Source organism: Xiphophorus maculatus, chromosome 8, assembly GCF_002775205.1.
Source record: "Xiphophorus maculatus strain JP 163 A chromosome 8, X_maculatus-5.0-male, whole genome shotgun sequence".
NCBI lineage: Eukaryota > Metazoa > Chordata > Actinopteri > Cyprinodontiformes > Poeciliidae > Xiphophorus > Xiphophorus maculatus.
Genome location: NC_036450.1, coordinates 11,133,233 through 11,160,763, shown reverse-complemented (window position 1 = coordinate 11,160,763; position 27,531 = coordinate 11,133,233). Strand labels below are relative to the sequence as shown.

At 36.7% G+C, this 27,531-nt stretch overlaps 1 protein-coding gene across 1 annotated transcript in view; it reads right to left on the bottom strand.

Moving 5' to 3' along the window:
* epha5 (EPH receptor A5) overlaps positions 1 to 27,531 on the bottom strand; it is a 63,375-nt gene that overhangs the window by 30,019 nt on the left and 5,825 nt on the right. The window contains exons 2-5 of the mRNA XM_014470581.2: positions 23,604 to 23,668; positions 13,315 to 14,035; positions 2,965 to 3,120; positions 2,110 to 2,448 (exon numbers count right to left, since the gene is read on the bottom strand). Coding sequence (XP_014326067.1) covers positions 2,110 to 2,448; positions 2,965 to 3,120; positions 13,315 to 14,035; positions 23,604 to 23,668 — 1,281 coding nt within the window. The remainder of the gene's footprint in view (positions 1 to 2,109; positions 2,449 to 2,964; positions 3,121 to 13,314; positions 14,036 to 23,603; positions 23,669 to 27,531) is intronic.

Sequence of the window (27,531 nt, the reverse complement as noted above, 5' to 3'; positions counted from 1 at the left end):
AACCTACCCATTACCAAAGAGCAGCACAATTTATCTGTCTGTGTCTCCTGAGTGTAATCTAACTTAATCCCAAATCTCCATTTGGTTGTGTGACTGGCTAATCCAGCTACAAGTTCAATAACCTGAAATTGAGTTTTATAGCCCAGTGTAATCCACTCAGTTCGCTGACAGCCGTAGTGACAAGACATTTAGAGGACTGTCAGCAGCCTTGACTGTTAGACAGCCATCTGCCTCCGTCTCTATCTGCAGGCATCCGCCTTCAACACATACCATATCTGCGATCTGCCCCTTTTCAACCACTACGACTCCTACTGAGGTTGCTAGTAATACTACCTACTGTTCTTTGAATCCCAGCATGCCATCTGTTCAGCAAAACGCAGCAAACCCTATCTTTCAACACAGTTTTTTTTATTTTTTTCACTTTTCCTCCAGATGGAAGCCTAGGGGAGGAGAACTGTAATCTCGTGTCTCTCTCATTTCATTATGATGTGAGCTAACCAGATCATTATAAGCAAATAAAAGCTACACAAGTGCATACCTCCTATAAATATGATAATGTGTTACCAAAGCAAATATGAGCTCTGTTTTTCCATTTCAAAAAGGAGCCCTAAAGCAACTATGACACAATATAAACATACATTTATATGCACAGGAAAAAACCGACATGTTTTTGCTGAGTCTGACATTAAATCACACTAAACTTCCTGGGCCTGCGAGAATGAACAAAAAATAACTCATGTTTGCTAAATGTCAAAGCAATGAGAGATGCAATGTGATAAAGATAGAAAGTTTTTGCAACCTTTCTCAAATTCAGACATTTATGACATTTCCTCATATATTTTTTTATTTTATTTAAAGTTATGGTTTGGGTAAAGATTTTGGTTCTTTCCTCTTAATGCCATTTATTTTAGGAAGTATATGATACTGCCACCACTGTGCTTTAAAGTTGGGGTAGTGTTGAAAGGGTGGGAAGCCTCATCCTTTTTCATTTAAATACAAAATCAGTCATTAGGGCCAAACAAATCTTTGGTTCTAACTAAGTCTGACTATACTTTTATCAGTCAACTAAAAACTATAGTCAGATGGTTTTTTTTCTTTTTTGTTTTTGTAAAAATGGCTTTTATTCCACTATTTGACCCTCTCTGCCATTCTCCTGATGTCTTGGTGTCACACAAGGAAGCAAGTTTACAGTTTTCACCTAAATACACCTACAAGTGTAATGTTCTGAATTAACTTTAAATCAGAAGCTTACAAAATCCAAAAAAATCATTCTCTAAGGTTCTCTACATTGTTCAAAGGCATTAAAAAAATAAATTCTGTCTCATTATTCTTGCACTTAAATATAATTAATTTTGGCAATGCTAACTGACACCAAGCAAAACAAGTGTAGTGTAGGTGGGTGTGTAAGCAAATGTCACATCAACGTAATGCTTCTCTCCATTGTCCAACATCAGGGTGGTCTATTGGATTTAGCCACTTTACTAGACATTTGGTCAGGAGTGTGTGCCTAAAGTATTTCTTTTCCTACAGTTAACAAACTGCTTTATCACAATGACTTCTCACTGCTGGCATGAAAGCAGCATAACACCTGCTACCGCACACAGAACCCATACACACAACAGCTTGCAAATCAGGAACATTCATTATGCCACAGATTTCTGTGAATCTTGTTTATGGAATGTTTCTCCCCGAAATGAAGGGACCAAGCTGCTTTTTTGATGACATATCGGACAGCAAGGGATTTTTTTTTTGTTGTTGTTGTTGTTAACAGGAACAGTACATAAGTGAAAATTAATACAGCGACAGATCTGTTGGACAAATACTGTGATAATTTGATCATCTGGAGTCTTTGTTTTCACACTCGGCTATTTGTTCCTGGAAGCAGACATGCTAATCTGCGTTGGCTGATTAGACAGAAGATTTAAAAAATGGTTGGCAGCAAGTAATAATATTCTATTCTACAGGAAAAAGGTTTTATCATGGCTAATGTTCTCTCAATGACAATATGTGTATAAAAAAGGCGATTGTACCAGACGTACTGGAACGTAAACTGCACATGTAAAGTCTGACAATGCTCAGTAATCACAACAGAAATGAGATGCAACATACCTGCCTGATTGGTTGTCACATTAAGTGTCACATACTGCTTTGCATGGTCTTTGGCAAGCTCAGACACCCCATTGATGGCCTCCAACAGGAAGCTGTAGTTGGTGTGCGACTGGAGGTCAGCCACCATCACTGAGGTGTTCGAGAGGCCAAGTCTGCGTGGCAGAAACCGCACGTTGGGGCCGCACTCCTCCAGTCCTCTGCCGTCTGGTAAAACACGTCTGCACAGGATGTTGTAGCGGATGTCTTTCCTGCCACCCGTCTCCACTGGAATGGACCACTCCAAAAAGACACTGGTTTCATTGACGTTGGAAATTGCATTCCGTGGTGCAGAGGGAGGGCCTAAAAAACAATTTAAATACATCATCACAAAAAACAATTAGTTATCTATCAGATGGCTATCATGAGTTAGCCATCTTATTAACTAAAGACTGCAGGAAAGAGTATCAAACGTACAATCAATATATTGTATGCTAAGAATTAAAGAGGATAGTTATTTAAAACTGACAAGACTTTTCCAAATGAAACTGAACTACATATGGATAGTCTATTTGAATCTTTCAAGGTGCACAAAAAGCAAGATGCGCGATTGATCAATGTTTTCTCCATCTGAAGTTACCTTAACCTGGGGCAGATCACTGCTAGTCAGCTGGTTTAGATAACATTCTCAGGAGTGTCAACATTTTTGGTCAATCTTGCAGATGGTGTATTTGTCAAAAAATGTTTGTCTGCATTAAATAGTGTGAAATCGTAGTATTTCCGCTTCATGTTATTTTAAGAACATCTGATAGCAGTCCATACATAGTGTCCCACATCACAAGTAAATTTGTGAAAACAAAATAGGTGTTAAGCCCTTACGTGTGCAGGCCATGCTTGGAGGGTCAGAGTCGATCTTATAATATCCATCTTCACAGCTACAGGCCATGGCCCCCATCTGTCTGGCCACACTGTGGGGTGGACATTTACTGCAGTCTGAAGTCTCCAGCTGTGAGCGGTAAAACCCCATTTTGCACACTGAAAGACAGAAAGAGTTTTACATGAGAAGTTCAGTGAAGGAAAAATGAGATGAGGAAGAGACTTCAAAACAGTAAAAAGTAGGCAGGCTCAGGGAGAGACGTAAGATTAAAAGAAGAGTACAAATGTAAAAGAGTCTGTTTTTACCCCTTAAGTTTTTTAGTTGGAATTTTAAGTTGTTTTTTTTTTTTCATTAGAGATAACAAGGGTAGAGTCTGAAAAGGAAACAAGGATTTGTCTCACTTCTACCTCTGTTTCTTTTGAAGTGAGATTTCTTCTCATGTTTCTCTTGGGATTATTGTTTTAGTGAACCCACACAGTCTTGTCACACTATTCCTGTTATATTGTCTTCATCAAAAAGTAAGGCATTTCCCTTACAGTTGTTTTTTTTCCAGCCTATTTCAAAGGCTTCAGTTCAGCGATATACAAGTTGCACCTGTCAAATTGTTTGCACTTACATCTGCTGCACAATTATGGGTCCCTGAGTGAAGCACATACAGAACAAACATAAACAACAAGCAAAGAAACAGCATACTGCTCTTCTTAAAAAAACACACACACCCAATGGCTGATCTAAGTGGGGCAGATAGACAGGAGGACTATGCAGTTAGAATTACAACGCCCAGGAATAACATCAACAATCTGTTGCCATGGCTTCAACCTCAGGTCCATCAATCACTGACTTTTTAGCTTCTTCCTGATATAGGAGGCTTACCCAGACAGACGTAAAAAAAAAAAAAAAAAACAACTACACAGGAAAAGGTTGTCCACAGATATTTTGTAGTTTAGAAATGAAAGCTAGACAAAGTGTTACACAATTTGCTAATTTAAGTCATTCATATTGTAAGGCAATAGATTATTAACTTCAAAATCTGTTTTTAAAACATTCATAAACTGTGACTTAAACTGGCTCTCACTGTAGTTCACTGGAATCTAAAATGTTTTACATGACTTTGTAACTGGTCCGTACTGTAAGATGTCAATGACTTTGTTGCTAATCCTAATCTTAAACTTTAGATCAAGCCTTAACATTTGATATCTTTTAGTATTTTTGCATTGTTTTACAGGTCTAACTGAAAGTAAATTTAATCGGAATTGATTTGGCTTGGTTTAACCAAGCCAAATCAATTGAGTCAATGACTCAATTGAGTCATTGTTGAGGCTGTTTGGATAGCTTTTTTAACTCGTAGCAAATGAAGTTATTAAAAATATATACATTTGGTATTTGGTCTAAATATTTTTGTCTGAAGTCCACCATTGCTTATTGAGACATTTGAATTAAACACAAAAGCTAAAAGTTGAAGAAATCTGTATGTTTTGACATATATTTTCTATAGCATTGTAGTAAGTATCAGAGTTGAAAGTAAGTGGTTGAAGAGCTATGCGTTTTCTTTCTTTGTCCACAGAATTAAAAGCTTGTTTGACCAATGTTGGTTTTGAATAGCTGTTTTGAAGCAGACAGCACCTACATAATTTAATGTCTGGTTTGAAGATAGCAAAATAAAGACAAGGAGAGGAAAAACACAATGTTAAAAGTGAAATAGGACAGGAAGAGATAGAGGCCAGGTTTATAAGAATGAGACAGGAGGGACACAAAAGAAGGAAAAAAAAGGAGACAATGGCGGAAAGGTGGGATTGTGGGTGTGGGCGCGTTCGTGTGTGTGTGTGTGTGTGTGTAAGTCGTTAGGCAGCAATGCCTCTGATTCACCTTGACGGAACCTTGGTCTGTTGTCATGGAACATTACTCTTGAAAAATTCTCCCTCTGCCCTGGATCACTCTGAGTCTCACCTCGAAATCTCTCTCCAACACACACACACACGCACACACACACACACACACACACACACACACACACACACGCCTACACAGGAGAACAAGGCTTTCATAGGAAAAATTGCTTGATATTTGGCAAACCCAACAAACCTTGATGGACATTGATGATAAAACTAGAACAACTGAATGAATGTTGTAGTGACTGTTAAATTCAATTTGAACTTGCTATTTCATAAAGTCATATGTATTTCAAAATAACTTTAAGATGTTCATGAACATTTTAGAGTAGTAGGACTCCAATATCAAGCAATTACCATAAACAAGTTGGTACTTCTGTTTTTTTCAGGACAGAAAAATACTTTTTGTTCATTTGGGAAAACCTGATTTTCACCCAACATTATATACATCCCACAATGTGTACTATTTTAAAAAGCTTACAGTTGTATTGCAGTTCTTGAGGTAGGTCTTCATGTCAAGCCCATATTTTAAGCCTTGGTTTTACACAGAATCGACTATCTTGTTACTAGTCTTTTTCTCGGATGTGCTGGAAACAACAAGTCAAGAATGGGGCCAATATTAATATTGATGAGTCGACTTCAGACCCTGATTTTGTCAGATCAATTGATATGATGGAAAAGCATAAGGAACATGACTAAATCACATAGAGATTATCTTAAAAGAAATGAATCCTTTACTAGTCACTGCAGTCCCAAACATAAACTCTGAGCTCAGTTTAGTCTAGTGCACTAGTGCACAGTCCATCTACAATCACTACATTCCATACTCGGACCATTGAGCCCATAAGGGGGTGCGACTACCACAAAAGATACATTAAAGGCATAACTTCAAGCATTAATGCCACCTCCTTTGCTAAGAATACTTACTTATTTCGCTATACAATTTATTTACTTAAGACTATTTCCTGTTCAAATAAATTGTGTTAAACATATTATTAGATTAGAATGGGCATCTTAAATCATTTGACTACGTTAAAATCACATAAATTAATTTATATTTATACCTGAAAACACAGACACACTTCCTGTGGTGTAGTTTGTTATGGTCATGGATGGATTCCTGAAATGACTCACTCCTCATTGTGAATGCAACCTGTGAAGACAGTTTATAGTAGTAACGTGTGTGCGTGTGTGGGTGTGTGTGTGTGTGAGTGTCTGCATGTTGCCCTTGGGCAGGCTGTCTTTCTAATGCCACGCAGCTCTTAATGCATGGTGCAAAGGCTAATGGGTAATTAATATGCAATACACACTAATGCGTCTGTAAGGATTTAAGTATGTATGCGTGTGTGTGTATGTGTACCATTTGAGAATGAGAGGTTAATACGTAATTAATATGCATCACGCACTGGCATCCCAGACAATTAGGGATCCAGCGGTGTCCGTGAATGCTTCTTAACAAACGTCCTGTTTAATTGGAAACATTTCACACTAAACATGTTGATTTATTTGCCAGGCTGTCATTTGAAGGGATTAGGAAGGAAGCTATTAGGGCTGAGTCAGAAAGACATATTAAGGCTGAGCAGTGGAGTGTGAAAATTAAAAGGTAGATGTAAAGACCACCTACCGTGCATCAACATTGGATTTAAAATCATTTGTCTCAGCATTGGCACGCTGAGGATGCAAATATTGGCTTAGTACTCTGCGCATTGCAATATGAATGCAGCAAAGCTGGTTTAAGTGGAGCCACTTAAACTCTATAGAACTTATCTCAAGGATGTGACTCAAGGAAGGGTAGCAAGTTAATAATTCAACTTCAGAGTACATCTAGACATTTTCACCTTGCAATATTTATCTAGTGCATTAATATCCAAAGCATAAGTTGTGAAAGTACAGCAATTTCAAAATATATTATCCGTTTTTGTCACCATACAAATGCAAACTTCAATTTCTTTTAAGATTTTATGCGTATCACATATTGTGTTGCTTGATTTTGCAATACTTTGTGTTTGCTCATCTAAAGTCCCAATAATCTACAGTTTGTTTATACCACGACAAATGCTAAAAACTGATTATGAATATGTTTGCAAGGCACTTTATATTTTGGGTATGAACCAGTCCTAAAGTCAAATAAAAGTGATTGATATAGATGAGACTAAAATGAAATGGCTTAAATTGCATTCACTGCACATTACAACTAATCACAACCTTCATTTCTGATCATGTAGATTGATGTGAAAGTAAACTTCAACAAAAGAAACAAAAAATAGCAAGGCTGTGTTTCACTGTGATGCTTATATTGTTAGCCGATAGGATTGTGAAATAATAAACCAGCAGAAGAAACGGTAAATATCCTCTTCCCGTGTTTGTTCAACAGTAAACTACTGGTCTAAGAAACATAAGCAAAGTGTGTGCTGGACTTTTTTGAGGTTGTGCATGCATGAGGGTTTCATAACTTTATGTATTATTGTTGTCATTTTCTATTTAGGTGCAGGCCCCTGCATGTGTCCGTGTGTTTTTGTCAATGCATGCACATATTTGTGCATGTCACTGTGTGAACACTAACAAAGACGGATGATAATACAATAATAATACACAATCAAGTCAATGGGGATTTCCTGCCCGTGGAATAACACAGCAGGACATTGTTCAGCACTCATTTATTCTCACAATCAGACATTATGCAAAGGAGGAGGTCAAGTTCTTAATAGTTTTTGAATTTAAAACAATTTAATAGCTTTATTAAGGTCTAAGCTGAAAGATTAATTATCATCAATAAATGATTATGGCAATTCAGGAATCTCTATTCCCTTAGATCGCACTTAATGCAACTGAATGCCTGGCCTCTCCACCAGCCCAAGTCTCCCCTGATAAAAGCAATAAATCTAAAGTTGCTTCTAATGGCAGATGGGCAACTTCACCAACAGCTGTCACAGTTTGTGTTGGTGAATGGGAGACTCATTGTAAGCCCCGAGGAGGAAGATGCAACATCAAACGGTCATTCAGGTTTTGAAGTTATTCCTGCAGCTTCATCAGGACTGTTCACTACTGTTAGTGCTGCAAAATTCATAGTGTGAAAATAGCAATCCCACTAAAGTGCTTGGGTTAATAAATTTGATTAGCTGAATGGACACACACTGCACTAGAGGCAGATTACCAAAACTCTTATCACAATATTTAATAATACCATCGCAATTTTTTGTTCCCACAATACAGTTCAATCCTACTTGAAATCCATCAGCAGAGGTTACCATGTCTCACACACCAGACAGTTAGAAATATTCGAATTGTCATTGATAATCCAGCTGTGAAATCTTTGAATTCTCATCTAAACAGTATGTTGTGGATCTGATGACTGTTTCTAACGCTTACTCTGCTTCCTCTAAGCTCTTTGATTTTATCTGCAGCATTATTTCCACCAATTCTTACACTGCCTGTTCAGCTAACGACACAGGTCAGGAAAGGAGGGCATGAATCGGAGAATAAATAAAGGTGTCCATGGTAACTCTGGAGCACCTGTAGAGACCCACTGGTCAAGTGAGAGACTGTCGGCAGGATAACCATTAGTCACACACATTTCAAACATCTAAACTTTATAGAGTTTAGATGTTTGTAGTTCCAACTGAAGTCAGAGTCATGTAAGCGACAATAGGTGGAAGAAGGTGCTCTCAATAAAATGTAACTTTACGCTAAGTTGCAATAGATTGTAGCAGAAAACCGAGGTCAGACATCAACCGTCACACAATCTCGACAATCAAATTTAATAGTGACAGCATTTTGCGATGGTGATGCATTTCTTCAGTTGGGTTATGTTTTTGCTAAAGGTTTTAATATTGAGACATGAACACTGTTGATCAATAAATCTCTTCATTCAGTCTGACAGAGAAAAATTGACAAAACTTTCAATTTGAAGATATGTAAAAATGGTCGACAGTCACCCTCAGATTTGGAGTTATATTTGCAGCAAATGATTGTTGCAGGCATCAACTCCATACAAAACACTAGGTGCATTTGTTCAGATATATGCAAACAAAAGGAAAAAAAAAATAATTCTACCAACACTTTTAAAATTACATACCATTTGTTTGGTCAAATGTATAACATGCCATTAAAACATGATTGCAATGTGACAACACTGAAGAAAGAAGTTGTAAGAATAGTTTACAGAGTATTGGATATCAGCAATTTGACCAAAACAAACGTGTGATTATATATTTTTGGATTTTATCAAGCCTATATGCGATCTTAAAGCACTAGATGAATTTCTATTTCCCAGTTCACCCAGTCATAGCTACTGAGTGAGACTCTGGGGGCAAACAAGCTTTCATGGAAATAACTGGCTGTGCCGAAGTATTTTATTAATAATTTACAAACTTCAGATTTATGGGTCTCTGTCTTTGAGCTCGCCGCCATGTCTTTTTGAGCACATTGACAATGTTGTAAATTCCGTTTGAAGGTGTCGTATTTCAGATTTGTAACAGGGTAACCAAAGTGACCAGATAGAGTTTGACATACAGTATGTTGTCATGTTTATTAAGGCCTAATAGGATTACTTCACATAAGGTTGTCAGTAGTACCCTATGGGGGGAGGGAGGGGGTGCAGATCTGAAGGTTGGGGGTAGAGGGCAAAATGGGAGAAGTCAGTTTAACCAACAAGCACTCAGGAAGCACTTTAGTTGTCATGGCAGCATTACCGGGTTCAGATGATGGGATGATGAAGTGGGGATTGAGAAAAGACTGACTAGAATGCAGGAGCAAAGCAGGAAAAGGTTGATATACAAAATAAGTTACTCAGTTTTCAAACTGCACAAAGTTCAAAAACATAACAGCATCTCTGCTTCAAAACTACCTTCAATTAAATTTTTTAAAAGATTCTCATTTCAAACAGTTTTACACTTTCAGGTTGTTAAAAACTCAAAATAATATGAGTAAAATAATAATAATAATTCAAACTTACAGTCATGTCAAAAAAAAAAAAAGCAAAACAAAAAAACACTTGCCACAAATGCCACTAAGTTGTTTGGGAGTTTAATAAATTGTGGGGAGAGGGGGGAGAGTACTAATGATTCCTAAAGCATTAAAAGTCCTTTTGGAAATGATAGATGTCAATATAACAAATGTGTCTCTATGTTATGCAAGTGACTGTAACACCAGTGTTACCACAACAACCACAAAACTCACACTGCTGGTGTGAACTGCTTCTTAGCTCTCCTATAATTCCCCGTGGATAGAAGCAAGAACGCTTCCTCGGGTTACCACTCCGCTGAGACAGTTACTGATGGCAGCCCCACCAACGTGACCAGATAGAGTTTGACATATGTTGCAGTGACATCTGACAGGCAGGCAAACAGCTGAACACCATGGGAGCCCCGGCAGTGAAACAAAGTGTCGCTGAGGGTCGCCCAGCTCCATCCATGAGGCATTTCATGACCACCTCTGAACAAACTGCCCATGGTTATTATTTTATTAGTGAGATTTTTTATATTTTAGTCTGAATAACTATGCTTACTGATAATACCAACTGTTGTCCACATTTTCAGCAGTAAACCTATAGATTTTCTACCCTCCCCCACCATGATGTACTGTCTAGCCCAGACATCACTGCCCACATTGTCAAAGTCTTTTTTTCCCTCTTTTGTCACAGAAATTCAGTGCAGCTTGAATTTCAACACCAGAAAGCTGCCAATCCCAGGATTCCTTTCTGTCCCTTTTTTGTCTTCAAAGTAAAGCATTCAGCCCATTCAGCCCTTATTCTGTCATCCCAACAATTTGGTCAGTCTTTATTTAATGTTTATAACCTGAACCCAGCCATTTTGCAATCCCTGCACACTCCTTAAAAGCCCTATTCCATTCATCCATTGTATCATTTATCTCTTTTTACACCGTTTCACTTAGCTAATGTGCCGTTATTCCATCATTCAGTGGATAACTGGGGGCACGGTTTTATTCACCTGTTCAGCCAGCAGTTGTTATGACAGAAATGTGACTTCATTCTAAACATTCATTTTAGTATTTGCTGTGTGTTTTATTCATTGTTTTCAGCCTCAGTGGTATGCAGTTATATGCAGCACTTTGTGTCAGTCATGGTTGCTTTTTGAATAAAGGTGGTATTGTACGGCCATTTTACAACCAGTAAGACACAAACCACAGCAGAATGTAACTTTTTGAAAACTAACATGCATGAAGTGTTCATTGTGTGCGCGTGGTTAAATATACTGCTTTTATTTTTTAAAAATTGCCTCCATTTTGACGTTTTTGCATATTAGGAAAACACCTCCAGAGGTGTGCCATTGCAAGCAGACTGCACAGATAATCCAGGCCAGTTAGCTACTATTGCAATTGTCTTCTGAATTGTAATTTTCCCCACTCCATTCGGTGGTGCTGAAATTAGATTTTTTTAAACTTATTGTTTAATTGAGAATTTTGCATGAAAATTGCAAAAAAAACAAAAAACAAAAGAGATCTATACAGCACAAATAATCAAAATAATCAATTGTTTTCATAAGTTGATTACACAATTAAAGTACAGTATTTTTTATGATATTAAAATGTGCTTAAAAAAACAAAAAAGACAACTGCAGAAACCAACTTTTACAGAGCATTGTGTGGCTAACTCTCTCCATAAAAATATACCGATTATTTTACAGACCACTGTATTTCTGCATTTGGATTAGAGTAGAATGATGGCTTTGTTAATGGAGAAAGAGACAGATCTTATAAGGAGGGATGAAAAGACAAGTGAAGTGAGAGGCTGTGGAAAGCGTGAAAGACCGAATGGCAGACACGTAGATGGCAGAAACAGATTATTATTTTCTTCTTTAACTCATCCGTGCCCCTTAATCTACAGAAAACCTAAAATGTCTTTCTGGAAGAAAAGGAACATTTGCACTAATAAAGCTGTGACCCATTTTTATTAAACTACAAGCAAGTAAGTAACTATCAACTCTAGTAAATATGAAGCAAAAAGAGTTGTGCATGTTTGTGGGGTTCAATAAAAGCCATAAAGTACTACTGTATGCTACAGCCTTATTCTAAATCTCTTCAAACAGACTTAAGTTCACACAAACTAATCTAGTGGAATGGTGGTAGTCTGGCATACACAATTATTATTGTCTATAAACTGGTCCAAGTAGAAAAACTAAAAAGAAAAAAACTAAATTATGAAGCAGATAGGAATGAAAATAAAGGAAGAGGGGAGGAGAACATGTAGGGAAAAAGGAGATAGAATACATCATCAATCATGTCTTGAAAACAGTAATTGTTGGTTCATGTTCTACCAGTTAAGAGAATGTGATGACTTAGAATTATTTGTCTAGGCAAGTCTGTCAGCCGGAGAGAATAAGTGTATTTATTTTTACACGCATCAGTCTTTGTTCATTGTGATTTTCTTTATGCACATTATGCACAGTTTGGATTGACCAGCTTTGGAGAACACCTTCAGCATGACAGTCAATGCTTGGGTTAGTTAAGCTTCCCCCTCAAAGAAACATGTATATGTTAATCTTGCTTTATAGTGCAACATCAAGGAAATACAAAATCCTCCTGACCTCCATGTCCCATAAAAAGAAACATGGAAAATGTTGCCTGATTGAATCTGAAGAAAATGCTGCTACCCATATTGACAAATACTACTTTCATTGCAATTTCTAAATGAAAGATGAAGAGATCAGATAACTTTGGGGGGCAGAGGTGATTGATCAGGTATTAATCAAAATATTCCTCTTTTTAAAAGTTGCATTTTCCAGCTAGAGATCCAAAACCAATTATTTAGGTCATCACTTAAAACTGGTTCTTGAAAAGCAAGACTTTGTGTGAACATAAAACTACCAAACGATGCAATTTATGTTTCACACAGCTTTTAGTTGGTGCAAAAAGATTTCTCTGGAATATAAATTTCTCCATGGCATTCAGACCTTCCATGAGTTGTATAAGAAGAGTGACTGCAAACCATAAAACTGAGTAATTCGAAGAAAGAGAAGAAGACAACTACGGAGGATGGATAGAGAAAAATAAATAACAGCAGCCAGGGAAACCCATGGAAATGGCAGTTAAGGATGGAGCAGGGAATGCTTGGGCACAAGTCAAGGCAGAACAGTAGCTTTATGAGAGCAGCAAAGTGCTGCAGGGCTCAAGGGAATGCCCTGCACTAAGCGAAGGAGAAACACAGACACTCACACGCACACATCCATAACGTAAGAACACACTTACTAAAAGAACAAGCTGATCTGCGCACAAGCTTGAGCACATAGCACTAAAAATAAACATGACAGTGGATATTAAAATAAAACAGGATGGAGACAGCCACGAAAACAAACACTGGAAGACAGAACAGTGATGGAAAAAAAAATAAATAAATAAAATTTCATGAAAATCTTCAAAAGTGACTCCAACATTTTTAATTATTTTTTTTTAGGATTCCCTTATTGAGCAAAATGACAATTTTAGTAATTAACTGACATATTTTACCTTGACAAGAACCACTGATTTCCTCAAACCCTGGCTTGCAGACACACTTCCCAATGGGCACCAGCCATTCTCCTTCTGTGCTGCAGTGCATCCGTGGCGACTCATATAAGGGGACCGAGTTGTTGACGCAGCGGCCCACCACCTCAACCAGCTGAGATGCCTCCGATGCCGGGATGGTGTCCGGAAATTCTGCCAGGCTCTTCACCAAGAACGGGCAGCGTTTGTAGAATACCCGCACTGATACTAATGCAATGCAGGCCCCCAAATCCTGAAAGGCCAAATAGAAACCTTTTCGGGACAAAGGACCTAAATCCCGGACTTCAGTGTTGAGCTTCATGACACGGTCCCCCAGGTCCAGCTCGGTAAAGCTCTCGTCAGCTGCTATGGTGTCAATTTTGATGTATCTGCTCTCTTTCAATACCCTGTCTTCCTCTTCAGTTATGCCAACACCGTCCCTCATCCTGCCATCCTCCATGTCATCCTCATCGCCATCTGTTTCATAGTAGTACATGTTAAAAGTCTCCTTGCAGGTCCCGACCCCACCAGGCAGGCTGTTGCAGTCTCTAAGCGTAAACTTGAGTTCGATGTATACTCGCTGTGCACCCTCAGTCAGGATCCAGTTGGTGTGGAGCCAGTTGTTCTGGTTCTGCTCCATCACACGGCAGACTTGGTAGGTGTGGATGGGGGCATAGTCTTCGTCTACTTCCCCGATCTCTTCCCACTGAAGGATAAAAACAAAACAAAGCAGAATATTAGGGGGAAAAAAAATTAATTCCTTGAAGTCAACCAAATTTTGCCACGCGGCCCCAGGATTTTCTGATATTTCAGGCTCAGAATTTATAGGTATTTTGAAAGTAAATGTACACTTGTGACTTTTAAATACACCCAGTCCTAGTATTGTCAGCACAAAGAAAAAATAAAAAGATTACACAGTCACAGATGCAACATGTTTTGTTTCAATTGTCTGTGAATACATGTGTAGCAACAAATGTTACATAATCTCATGCAACGCAGACCTTCTACACGGATCAAGATTCCCTCACCTCAGGATGGTAAATGCTTGAAGACGCTGACATAAGGAAGCTGGATTTATTTTTCCGCTAATAGTTTTGGAATACTTCAGTGTAGAAAGGAGCTACCATATGTTGCAGTCAAACAAGTGCTATATTGATGAATGTTATATTGATAAGCATAAGCTCTCCGCGGTTTTACACATAAGCCAAAAAATATGTCTGAGCAACACAAAAACAGCTTTATTAGTATGCACAAGGTGAACATAAAGCACCTCCCCACCCCATTTATACTGTAAATATATTTCAACGTATTCTGAGGTATTTGCTTGTATCATGTGGACATTATACACTTTTTAAATAAAATATAAGTGATGATTGTTGGAGCTTCACATTTAATCGATATGTACAGTAATATGTACTAAAAGTGTCTATAACACCATTTCAGAATATATTTACCTATATTCCTAGAGCCTTAATGGTAAAAATAGTTTTAATACCAATCCTGATGATATACTATAATGGAAACATGGTATTTGATGGATCAATATGAAGCAGCAACAGAAATTTTCCTTTTATATCTTTCTGTCTATCCATCTGTTACTTTTCAAGTAAAAAGAGGATTGTGTTCAAATATATATATGAATTTACTGTGAGGAAGGAAAGACACTAACATATAAAAAAGGTGCCCTTGTAATTTAATTTATTATTCCTCCAAAAGTGAGTGAGAGTCAATTCCTGCTTGTGTGTGCATATATGCAAATTATTCTGCAAGTATTCATGTGTGCTTGTATATCTGCATCCCTACTAGCGTGAATCAGACAGCAGCATTAATTTCCTCCGAGGGTCTCCTGGGATGTGGCTATTATCTGCGTCACTAGCACTCTCCCATGGCTAATACAGGCACTTCATCATGTCTTTGTAATATGGCCAGAGGGACGAAACTATGATCTGGTGTTATAGCTTAATAGCCTATATTAATCAATCCTTGCTGTAGCCGATCTGAAACCTTCTGTCTCCGTCTTTCCTCTCCGTCTTGTTCACCATCTGTCTGATTTTGAGCTCGCATTGCACCGGTTGAGTCTTTTGTTTTCTGGTTCCGATTAATCAGCTGCTCAAGCATTTCTCCGGGTAATTGATTCACTTAGACATTTCTGTGTTGCTAAATTCACACGCTTTCAAGATGGCATTCATAATGTCTGCATAAGCATTTCTGTCTTGAAAAATAACTTTTTCATCATTGAGAGATTGAAAAAATTTGACAGTTTAGCAGACAAACGTGGACCACTTCAGAATACAAAACTAGACTAGGAGTAAGTGTATTAAGTTGGCGGGGGTCTACTTAAGTATGATGGGGAAAAGAAAATTGTATGCACGGGTATGCGACCCCCTGTTTCTTCCTGACTTTAGCCCAGTCAGTCCCACTGCAGACATAAGCCTCTTACTAGTTAGATCACACAGATCAACCAGCCTGCCTTGAGCTTTGCACAGCTTAAAACACAATCCACACACACATACACACAGTTAGTGAGCTACCCGTTATTATTGGCATCTCAGCAGGGTATTGAACAGATGACCTTCTATCATTTTTTTGCCTTGAGCCAAATGGATTCAGTATCCATGAATATCCATGAATGTCATTACAGAAAGTCTTCAGAATCTTCAGTCTAGATTCTGATTATAAGATGCATGCACATCATACAGCTGGAATTTGGCAACTAAAGTGCAAATATTTGCTTAAAAATAGACAAACAATTTATTGAGTGACTTAAATGACTATATTTAGTACTCTAAAAATTTTGACTGAGTTTATTCCTATGACTGCATATGTCTCAGAGGTAAATTATGAGGAGAATTATTGTGGTCTCACAAATGTATCTATGCTTAATGTAATAGAGGGAGAAACAACTGAAATTAGAGAATCAAAAACATGGTGCTATACAAAAAAGTTTAAAAATACAGTAAACAAAATTAGTTTAGCACAATAGTGAGATAATTTTGTGGATGGATAGATTTCTGATCATCAAGAAATGATCACAAATCATTTCTGCTTGTTTCTCCATTGCTAACAGAGAAACAAGCAGAGCCAGGTTCCTATGTAAATATGTATATGCACATTTCCACCTGTCTCTGACATTAAATTAAATCCTATTTTAACTACCCTGACATTTTTATGATGAAATTTTGACTTGATAGACTAAGATTTTTAGCTACGAATGTTTATGAGGAGTTTGCCTGCTGTCAAATCAAACTGAGGACAGATGTATAGTAAATGAACACAGAAAAAAGTTGAACTCAGTCCGAGAGAAAGATCAAAAAGCAGATTTATAGATGTGGTGAAAGAGAACATGAAGTTAGTTAGTGTGAGGGTAGAGGATACAGAGGGTAGGATTAAATGGAGACAGATGATTCGCTGTGACAACCCCTGAAGGGAAAAGTTGAAAGAACAGAAGAAAAAGATGCAGTTGAACTCAGAAATGACAGAGATTTTTAGATAAGTCTCTTTTCCCCCATACTGGCTGGAAACACCAGAAAAAACATTGTAGAAAAAAAATATAACAGAAAAGTATTTTTATTGGGCCTTGCAGAGAAAGAAAAGCATAGTCTGGTTGCTCATTTATAAAAGAAAATGTCCTGGGAATATTTTTAAATGGTTATTATTTATGGAAATAATAAATTACTGAACTGACTGAGATCCATGCATCGGTATAAGTGTTTACAGTTCTAAGAGGTAAAGGGAATCACAGTCCTTATTGTAAATTTAAGTAGCAATAGTCGTAATAGCAGCTTGGATTCTATGCTGCATCAGCAACAATCCTTTTATGATAGGAATATGGTTCAAAAAATAGTGCAGCTCTTATGTAAAATACTGCTATAAAACAAATAAATACAAAATTGAATCAAATAATATTAAATAATATCCCACACAAGAACATGTGATTAAATATGTGTGATACATCTTATTCAAAAACTTTTCCACAACCAACTTTTAAAATAAAAAAGTTGCTTTTTTGTCAAAGCAGAATGAGACTAAGTAAAATGCCTATCAAATTCAGATAAGCATAGTACACATAAATAATGTCTATAGATAACAGATCAAAATATATTATTTCTAGTTTTACAAGAAAAACTCAGTCTCTGTTTAAAGACCATGTTAATGTTAATTTGCAGTTTGTTATTAATGCAATAATCCCATTATTTGTTCTACTTTTTGCATAAATGGGATTCTAAAGGTTTGAAAGCTGAGGCCATGATCCACATGTAGACTTGTAGGGAGAATGGCTTGATTAAAAAAAACATTTTGAGACAGCCTGCAATGCAGACGTATATTTAATTACCTATTCAATGGGCGTATTTAATAGCTAAAAACTCTGCAGTCATACTTGAAATGAACAGTAAATAAACTCCCCAAACAAAACCTAATAAGCAACATTCGTGCTTCACAAAAACTGGAAGCCATAAAATTTTTATTCATATTAAATTCAAGACAAACTGCATTAAATATGGTCAAACTGACTTCATTTTCTTTTAGCCAAACACAACAATGCACCTCTTTCTTGCTCTCCATTAGGAGCAGTCTGCATATTATAGGGGGCTAAGGTTGTCAGATGTCACACACACAAAGACCTGCACACAGCACGACACGACCAGCTAATATAGAATATCAGGACCACCAATGGAGTTAACTTTGTGCTGATGAAGAAAAAGCCTTTACAAAGCAGTTCATTTGATAAAAGTCCATCACATTTTGAAGGCTTGGTGAAAAGATTTTCATTTGCAACTGTCAATAAAAGTTTGGTTACTCAGAAACTATGGGATTTGATGTGGTGATTTTTTTAAATTCCAAATTACACCTAATTACATCTGAAGGAATAGCATAGCATTGCTATAGCATGTAATAAAGGTAAAATTATGCTTCAATTTAACAAAGTTCTAAAAGCCAATAGTATAACTGTCAGTGGTGATAAAGGGTCTAAATATATAACATTAACCTTCCGAATTGCCTCCTTTGTACTTTGTACTTATTCCCTCCTATCCCCCCTCTCCCTCCACACCTCGAACACAACAGTCCCTATAGGCTTCCCTGCAGAGCCTCATTAGTGTGTGCGTTGAGTTTTTCTTACTTTAAAATGTGTGGCTGTGCAACACTTCCATCAGCAGACCCCGTGTGGCTGCGCTGAGTGCTCTCCCAGCTTTAATTCTATAAAGCCGCCTGCAACTTATTATTACCACCCATTACCGTTGACCATCGTGACACTGTAATAGAACTGTTCCTTTGGCTCCTTACGCAGACAACACCTCACCTCGCCTTTTTCTATTTCCGTCCGCATCTCATTCATCCCTCGTCTCGTGTGTCATTTCACTGCTTTTTTAATTTGAGTCATGTCTGTCATCTGTTCCCTTTTGTGTCCCCTGCATTCTCTGTTTTAATTATCAGATCTTAGGTCTAACCTAAAAACACTACTCAAAAGGTTTCCTTCACCTCCACCCTTTTAAGACTTCTTGTCATCCAACATTTTCAGTCTCTGCTCTTTTTTTGAGTCCTTATATATATATATATTTTTTTTTTTTACATTTCCCTTAACTACTTTGTGTTATGTATCCTGCCAATCTCTGCCATTTCTACATCATTGTGTGTTTTTTTACATATTTCCGGTAGCTCTAAACCTTATCCTCAAACCTACTGCAATACACCAAGACAACAAAATATAAGAACGTAATGAGATCTCATTACATTCAGGAGCTCCACTTAAATTAAAAACAGAATGATATTTCTCATTAAAATGCAGCCTATCTCATAAAGGTTCAGGGTGACCAGTAGTGTTTATTTTTTATATTTATAGATGATGATACACCTGACAGGATGACAACAAGCTGCTGCCTAAGCATTTAAAGACCATTTTGGGGAGTAGGGGGGAAAAGAAATTGTTCCAGATGAGACATAAACTTTATGCAAGAATTTGTAAATATTGCCTTCCAACACAACAAGTACTACTGTAGAGCTATATATTGACTATAAGAGGCTATTTCATTCAAATATGCAATAAGGAATGGGCGCTGTGAAGCAGACATAAAAAATGGCTTCAAAATAAAATCCCACAGATTTCAAATGGTTACACCAAAACTTTATAAAATGAAGGCTAATTGCCATGTTGGTGGTAACCTGCATCACAGTGCTGTTCCAAACACATAGCTTAATCAAACCCAGAGATTTGTAAAACAGTTTAGTTTAATCAAATTGTGATTCTATTTGTTAAAGCACATATAAATTAAGTATTTTTTGTAGTTTTTCGGCATTGTGACCTTACAATTACACAAGCATACAATCTGCAACATCCAAAGTGGTTAAACTTAGGCAGAATTGTTTTCTGGCTTCTATACATTTCTTCTAAGAGTTTGCTTTGTCTTTTTTATATATGAAAAAGGGAATTATTAGCTTAAAATACTGCAGATGGTGTTTTTCATCTCTTGTGAGCTTATCATAGCCTTACATCTTTAGAAAGTGAAAACAATAACCGGGAAAATAAATCTGAAAAAAAAAAACTTTTATTCACCCTTTTTAAGATGGTCGAAAACCGGGTTCGCTTTCTCAACAGTGACACACAGCTGGTGGTAGTGACATTCGCCAACGTTTTGCACATGTTTCTGGTTTGTACAGTGTGCTCAGCATATTTTATGCTTGCCTGTCCTCATCTCTGCTCAATTAAGCACACTGAATCGGTGGAGGCGCTGGATGAAACAGACCTTTATGACTAGATGTTCAGTCAAGCAAAGCACAGATTACATCAATTTAGAATGAATTTTGCCTCTTTTGCCTGTCTTGCACAGCTAAACTGATGGGCAAAGGAGGGCGAAATGATTCACCGATTATCTCACAATGACATCAGATGGATAGTACAGATGTTGCTTAAAGAACATAGAAACACTCCAAAGGGATACACAGAAGGAAATAGACTAGCTTGGTTAGATACTTCATGCATAGTGTGGAATGTGTGCATTAAATGTGGATAACCATTTGTCAAGCTTGTTAAATAAAAGGCTGTGAACTTTGCCTTCCAGCATTCAGAGTTGTGAAACACTGCCTCTTCATTCTGTGATAGTAAGATTAAACATTAGCTGAAGCAAATCTGTGCAAAGATTGCCTCATTAGGTGACATCGTGGCATAAGAGAATATTTTTTAGAGATTTGTTTTTCAAGCATTAATCTCAATATTAGTGGTAAGATCTGATCTGAATACAACTTTAGTTTTTGAATCTAGTCTTAAAAGACAATCTAGGCCTCTCCCATCATCTGTCAGCCAACCGTCATGTTTTTCCATTCTTATAGTGAAGGTTTAATGGCAAACCTGATATGAACTAAGCCTACAAAGCACATTTCATCAGTCTTCTTTTGTCACCACTACATTCAGAGTCTGCCTTGTTGCAGGGCCTTTACAAACCCATCAGCCATCACCTATTGATGTTTGGATATAGAGTGAAATGGTTTGGGGATTTACTGAACTGATGGGTTACATGGGAATCAACCTGACAGCAAATATAATCTATATTGTGAGATCTATTTATTTTATGCTGTCTCAAACAAAGAATTAAAACCTTTTTGAGACCAAACTAATAGACAAGTTCACCTCTTCCATCACTGATGTATGGCAGCAAATTGTAGACTCTACTTTAAACAGAACTTTAATTCTTGAAGCCAAATAAAGCTTTTCTTGCCCCAAGTTTGAGCTCACACACTTCAAATGACAGTCTGTCACTTTCGTACAGTCTGGCAGCTCTCAATCTCCATACCATGTTATTATGGTATTCTCTCAACTTTAAGCTCATCTTATATCAGACCTCAGATTGGTATATCACATCTCTTGGGACGTTATTTCCACCATGATCCTTGAAGTGATGATTTATTAGTCTTTGTCTATCATAAAAAAATAAATAAAAAGTTTAATAAAAAAACGTCCTGATTGTTTTTTTTAAAGTTCAAAAGCTGTATAAAAATGTAAAAATATAAAGTGTAAATGAAAATGTCTGATATGAATCTGCACTATTTTTTTTCCAGTTTTCTTGTTAAACATGGTGAATATTTGCCACATCAAACATTGAAGAAAGAAGCCAGAGTTAAGCACAGTTATGGTGTACAATGCACAACTGTACAAATGGTAAAGTGTAATTTCTGGAAAGACAAAACAAAAATAAAACAGGCTATCTGGAACATGCATGAATAGTTACAACTGAAGCCAGAACATCTATGATAGGTAACACAATTCAAGGTGTTACTTTCTTAGAAGAAACTACATTAAGTCTAAAGCTAAAAAGATGATAAGAAAGAAAAAAAGGACACAAGATTCTCCACAAAAGGAGTTGTGAAGGATCACAATCATGAAAAGATCATTTCAATTTTTTTAAATTATTATTTCTGCTTAACATTCAGGCTATGGATGGTAAACTTGATCCCATTGTCATACTAGGTTATAAATCAGAGAAAGTTCAAACAGTAAAAGCAGTACATGGCTAAAAATCTAATCTAATATCGTCACCAATGTGACTCTTCAATAAAAGGTGCTTTTATAGTGTTGTTTGTCCATTCCAATTACAATTTCTTTTCTCTATTCATTTTTTTGTTGTTGTTGCTTTGGTCTTGGCAAGCCTCTTATGTTAGACAACCAAGCAATTCCCTTGCATGGCAATCCATGTGCAGAGCTCAGATGGAGATGTATTTTTATAACAGTGGTGATAAGATCATACCAAAGCAGGGGACAAGTTTAAAGCTGCCAGACTCTGTAAAGTAGAATTGAAGTGATAAAAAGTTTTGGTGCCACTTTGACAACTTCTTCAGCCAAGACTGGAAGTGTGAATACGGACATTTGTTTGTGGAGGGGGAGTGGGCTACAGATGGGATACAAACACGAAAGATAAACTGCAGTGGCCAACTCCAACTATGTGCCATTTAACACACCAAAGAGGGATTATTACTCTGTTGGTGAGACATGTTAGAAAATATAATATAATATAATTGTTAGGCTTGACATGTTTTGTATTTGTCTTGGGTTATTTGAGGCATATTTAAACATGTTTTATATTTTTAGAAGGTGATAAAAGCCATATTGTTTATACATTTACAGAAAGACAACTTTTTTTTTTTTTTTACTTTGTTTGCACACCCATTTTATAACACAAATTAGATAGACAACGACCTAATATTCATCTTAAGACACAGATAAACGTGAAGAGATAATGGGAATTTCATTAGGAGATTTCAATACGTCTTGGGTCTCATTTCCTCTCTGTCTACCCTCAAGTTATTTATGTAGCTTGGATGTCAGAAACACACACAGACACACACACACACACACCCGCACACCCCCCCACACACACACTTAACATAATCACTTCCTTATTATGATTGCACCTATGTCTGCTTTTTCAGCATTATCTTTCCCATCTTACATAGTGTACAGCCTCAAAGTGAGCCGTGATTTGAATATCAAGAGGAGATAAAACAGCTCGGTCAGCAGTATTGGTCTGGTGGGTTTCTCCTGCTTTAAACAAGCAAATGCTACGACTGTGACTAATTTTTCACATGTATCAAATGGAAATGCTAAATAATTGCTCTAAACCAAATAAAGAATTACAAAAAAATTTTCTGGTTGAGTAATTCTGTTCCAAGCAACCTGTCAATATTGAAGGTAATATTTCTCCAAGCACCACTTCTTCATTTAAAAACACTATATTATAATATAATGTGAAATTACATTTTTACCACTCTAGTAACTCATTCTCTAATTGGCCTTCACTTTGGGAATACTTGGAGATGGATATTCAACTTCTGGCTTGAGAATAATCTATTCCACAGTGACTTTCAATATCTTATTCATGAATTCAATTTAGCCTAATAATGAAGTAAGGGTTTTCAGAAATTAAATGACCTTTAACCTCGACAAAGCAAATGAAGCATTTAAAATTTATAATGAAATGGGAAGTAGGTACTTCTAGGTATGCTTTGGCTTACCCAGAAACTGATAAACGACTGAGCTCATGACTTGAAGGTCACTGCTGAAGAATACCAGCAGTGACCTGCTAAATAAATATCCTGAAATAATACAAAACACATTTTAGCTTCATACGGACCCATGCGCTTCTTTAGAAATAATGGTATGCTTAGTGAAAACCTGAAATAATTTATGTCTTCTGCACTTCATTTAAGGATAGAACAGTAAATATTAAGTTGAATAAAATTGGACTTATGAAAAATGTATTTCATGCCTCTGAAGTAATTTGACTCACCCCATTCTTTGGATAAGCCACCCAACCAAGGTCTCCCATCACGGAGCGAGAATCCAGCAGGTTCACTTTGTTCAAGAAGAGAGAGAAAAAAATAACACAAACATAAGTCTTAAATGTATGTGGGGGAAAAGAAACAAAGACATCAAGAACTGCAAATATATATGTTTTTTGTTATTATATTAAAAACTCTGGCATTAAATGGGACATTTGCATGTTATCCAATGCAGACATGGACTTATAATCAGTTCTAAAGGATAAAATGTTTTGTTGGGATGTTTTTTAAAAAATACATACATTTTCCACTAGGAGGAAACTTATTTCAAAAACTCAGTTGATGAAGGTTGAGGCCTGCTGCTGCTGAATCAGACGCTGAGTAGAGGGCAGATTTGAAAGCTATACACCATATTAAACTATGATCACAATATCAGTGTCAGCAACTGCAAAGAATTTACATACTTGTTAGACTCTTATATTTGAGTTCTGCATTATTTATCTGCATGCCGATCATATATCTAGCTGGCTGTAGTTCAATTCGAGTATCCTCCTGTCACCAATGCCAATGTCCCTTTGACTCTTAACCCCAAGTTGTCTCTTGATCTATGAGTTTGTGTGAGCGTAAATAGATGAATATGCCTAATATTAAAAAAATGTAAGTGGACAGGATGACTGGGAAAATGCTCTGTAAGTTCAGTCTATCTGAAGGCAACAGCTTTTTTTCAAAACAATTTCACAGAAAGAGGTTGGGACATCATACGCAGAAATAGAAATAGGTATGGAGACCTTATAGATTACTGCAACTTATTCTGTCATCAATAGTATTGTAACCGCATGTTTTTTCTAATATCATTAAGCATTGGTAGTTTTACATGCAAGTTTTACAATAGATTGAACTTTGATTGAAAAGCTATGCTTTAGCAAAAACATGCAAATAAAAAAAAATATGCAGCTATTCTTTCAAGAAGAGCAACATTACATCTTCCACCTCTTTGATTAAAAACTCCAAATTTTAATGCAAATGCAGTAATTCAAACATTTCACCAAACCTTCTTAGCTCAGTCTCTCAGATGAAAGTTGTCAAGTGCGACTACTTGACCGGTAGCAGCTGTATAGTCACTTATCTCGTCTACCTGCACAGCCTGAATGCTTCTTCTGCAGCAAAATTACTCAAGGTCTTGGCAAAAAATAGCATCTGACTGTGATGACCATGACCTCATAGTGGGAGGCTTTAAATGCACTTTGCTAGACTTCGAAAGTCAAAGTGAGTATGTCATCCAGCTGCAACTTGTCTTTGCTGACTGGTGGGTATGGCTCAGCGCACATTAACGAACAGACAGGTCTCGCTGTAAACACACTGGCTGTGGGAGAAACAGGCAGGTGTAAAGACTTAAGTGACTTTGACAAGAGCTGAAGCCTTTTTTTTCCAGATGACTGGGTCAGGACAAACTCTCAGCAGCAGCTTAACGAGTCCCTCATAAATTACAGACAGATGATGAATGGCTATTCTGGCGGCTCCAGACTTTGTCTCTGTTCCCGCAGCTTGTAGAGTCATAAAACCAACCCATGTTCTGAAGTTTAGTTTGCTTTATCTGTTCTATGATAATGTTTGTGCAATCCAGCCATAAAAGTTCTGTCATCTACACTCAGATATGTGATGAATTGAAGCAGCTTAAAACCGACATGCACTGAAAAGAAAAACAAAATGTACCAGGTTCTCTGTCTTAAGTGGTTTAAAGACTTTTTTCCTCTAAACCTTTTTGTCATGTTTGAAACTTAAATATGCATTAGTGTGATTGTAATACTTTAAAGAGTGGGGTTGCAATTATTAATGTAAAAAGCAGCATTTATTGCAAAAAAAAATGACTACAAAAAACTTAATTGTTGACATGGTGCAATTAATATATTTAAATGCAATAAACAGGAAGTGGTGAGGCCAGGAATTACTATTGTCTGCCAGCAAGTTGTATACAAATTGTGCAAAGCAGAACGGTCCTTCCACAGAGCAACAGGCTATTAAGGTTTGAGGTGTTTAGACACCCTAAATTTGTCATTTTTATACAACAAAGGCAGCAAATACCATCTCAGTTATGCTTGTTACCATGTTAGCAGCAGTAGCAAGTAAAGAAATAACATTGAAGTTGCCATTCAATCTGCTTGAGGGTTTTTGTTCCCTTCTCTTCTTCTAAGGAATTTGGTTTATCTCTGCTCTGCTCTTGATAAAAATCTGAAATACTTATATTGGTTAAACCTTGAATGAATTGTTCAAAACAAAACTAAAGGGATGTAATGAGATCTCACCACACAAGTTTCCATGGTATGAATTGCCAGGATATTTTTTCCGTTAAAGTGGTACGTTTTCTATTCAGTGTCAATGTGTAACTATTTCTGGTGAAGAAAATACAATTATTATTATGGGCCCCAGATATGACACCCAATGCTTTAAGCTGGGATTTAGATATCCACGTTTCAGACTATATTATAAGTAAGTCTGACACTATTTTGATGTAAAAAAAAAAAAAAAAAAAGGTTTTCAATTACCTTGATGTATACTAATAAACTAAAAAAAGAAATTGGGATGCCATTTGAATATGTTGTATTTGTAAAAGCACAAATAGGAGCACTAAATAAATGCATATTTGGCAATATGACAATCTTAAAATTAATAATAGCAATGGATTATATAGACATCCCAGCTAAAATACAGCTTGTTAATTAAAAAATTGAGCAAACACATTTTTGTTTAAATAAAAAAAAACTGCTATCTGTTCAGCAGCTTCCATGCTTGACCCCAGTCAAGCATGGAAGCTTCCATGCTTTTGTCAGTCTCAGTAAATACCATGGTCTTAAAAAGGTTCAAATTTAAAATCTCTCGACATTGCACCTCCTACTGCTCCTCCAATTTAAAGTCTTTTTTATATATATAAAAAGTGGTCTCAGTCTGGAACCAAGTTGCTCCACACTCCCATTGATCCCGTTACCTGTTTAAGCATCACTCTTATTTTTCTTGTTTAAAAGAAAAAGTGCACACTTACAGTTTCCAACACAGCAGCTGAATTCAAGACTATGTCACTCTCTGAGCTGCAAAAGATTGCTTTTTCAGCTTGGAAAAGCATGCTGTGACAATTAAGGCAGCGCCACCCATTATTGTTGTTTGAGTGTTTAGCTTTTCCAAAAGTAAAGCATGCCGAGCCAATAGCTCAGATAATTAGCCAGCTATTGGCTTTCAGTGTAACTCCATAAACAACAAAGAAGCCAAATGTGATGATACTCTGTGCAAACAGCCAGTTTGCATAAGTTAAGTGTCAACTAAAACAATTTATTTTAGTTGACACTAAATAAAATTTTATATGTTTTAATATAAATTTCTTCATGTTAAAAAATAATTTAAGATGAACTTTCATAGATACAGTCTCTTTCATCAGTTTCCGCTGTTCTCAACTACATGTCATAAACATTCTTGTATGTGTAATAATCAGCATAAAACTCAAGCAGCAGCATTTTAATAACTGTCGTAAAGAAATATAGATAAAGTGCTTAGATCACTTCTACATTATTTTTTTTTGAAAACCAAAAGATGAACCCTGCACAACATTAGAAATATGACATTGTGATAACTTTGTGGATATCATATTGATAATGATTAACCTGCAATTTTCTGTATAATCTACACTTTGGTAGTTAATTCACCTTGGTCTCAAAGATGTAGATCAGATGTGGATAGAGTTTACATGCAAGGCACATGAAATATTATAGTCTTCCAAATTTTGCATTCAAGAAGACCTTTGCGATTAATATTTTCCTCAGCTCTAAATTATGCTAAGAAACAGTGGTGTTTTTACTCAAGGTTGTGATGCCAGAAGAATCTCTTATGGGCACCAAGCTACTTGGCCCTTTAGTTGGTCTACATGCCAAATTAAAGTAAAGGTTAATC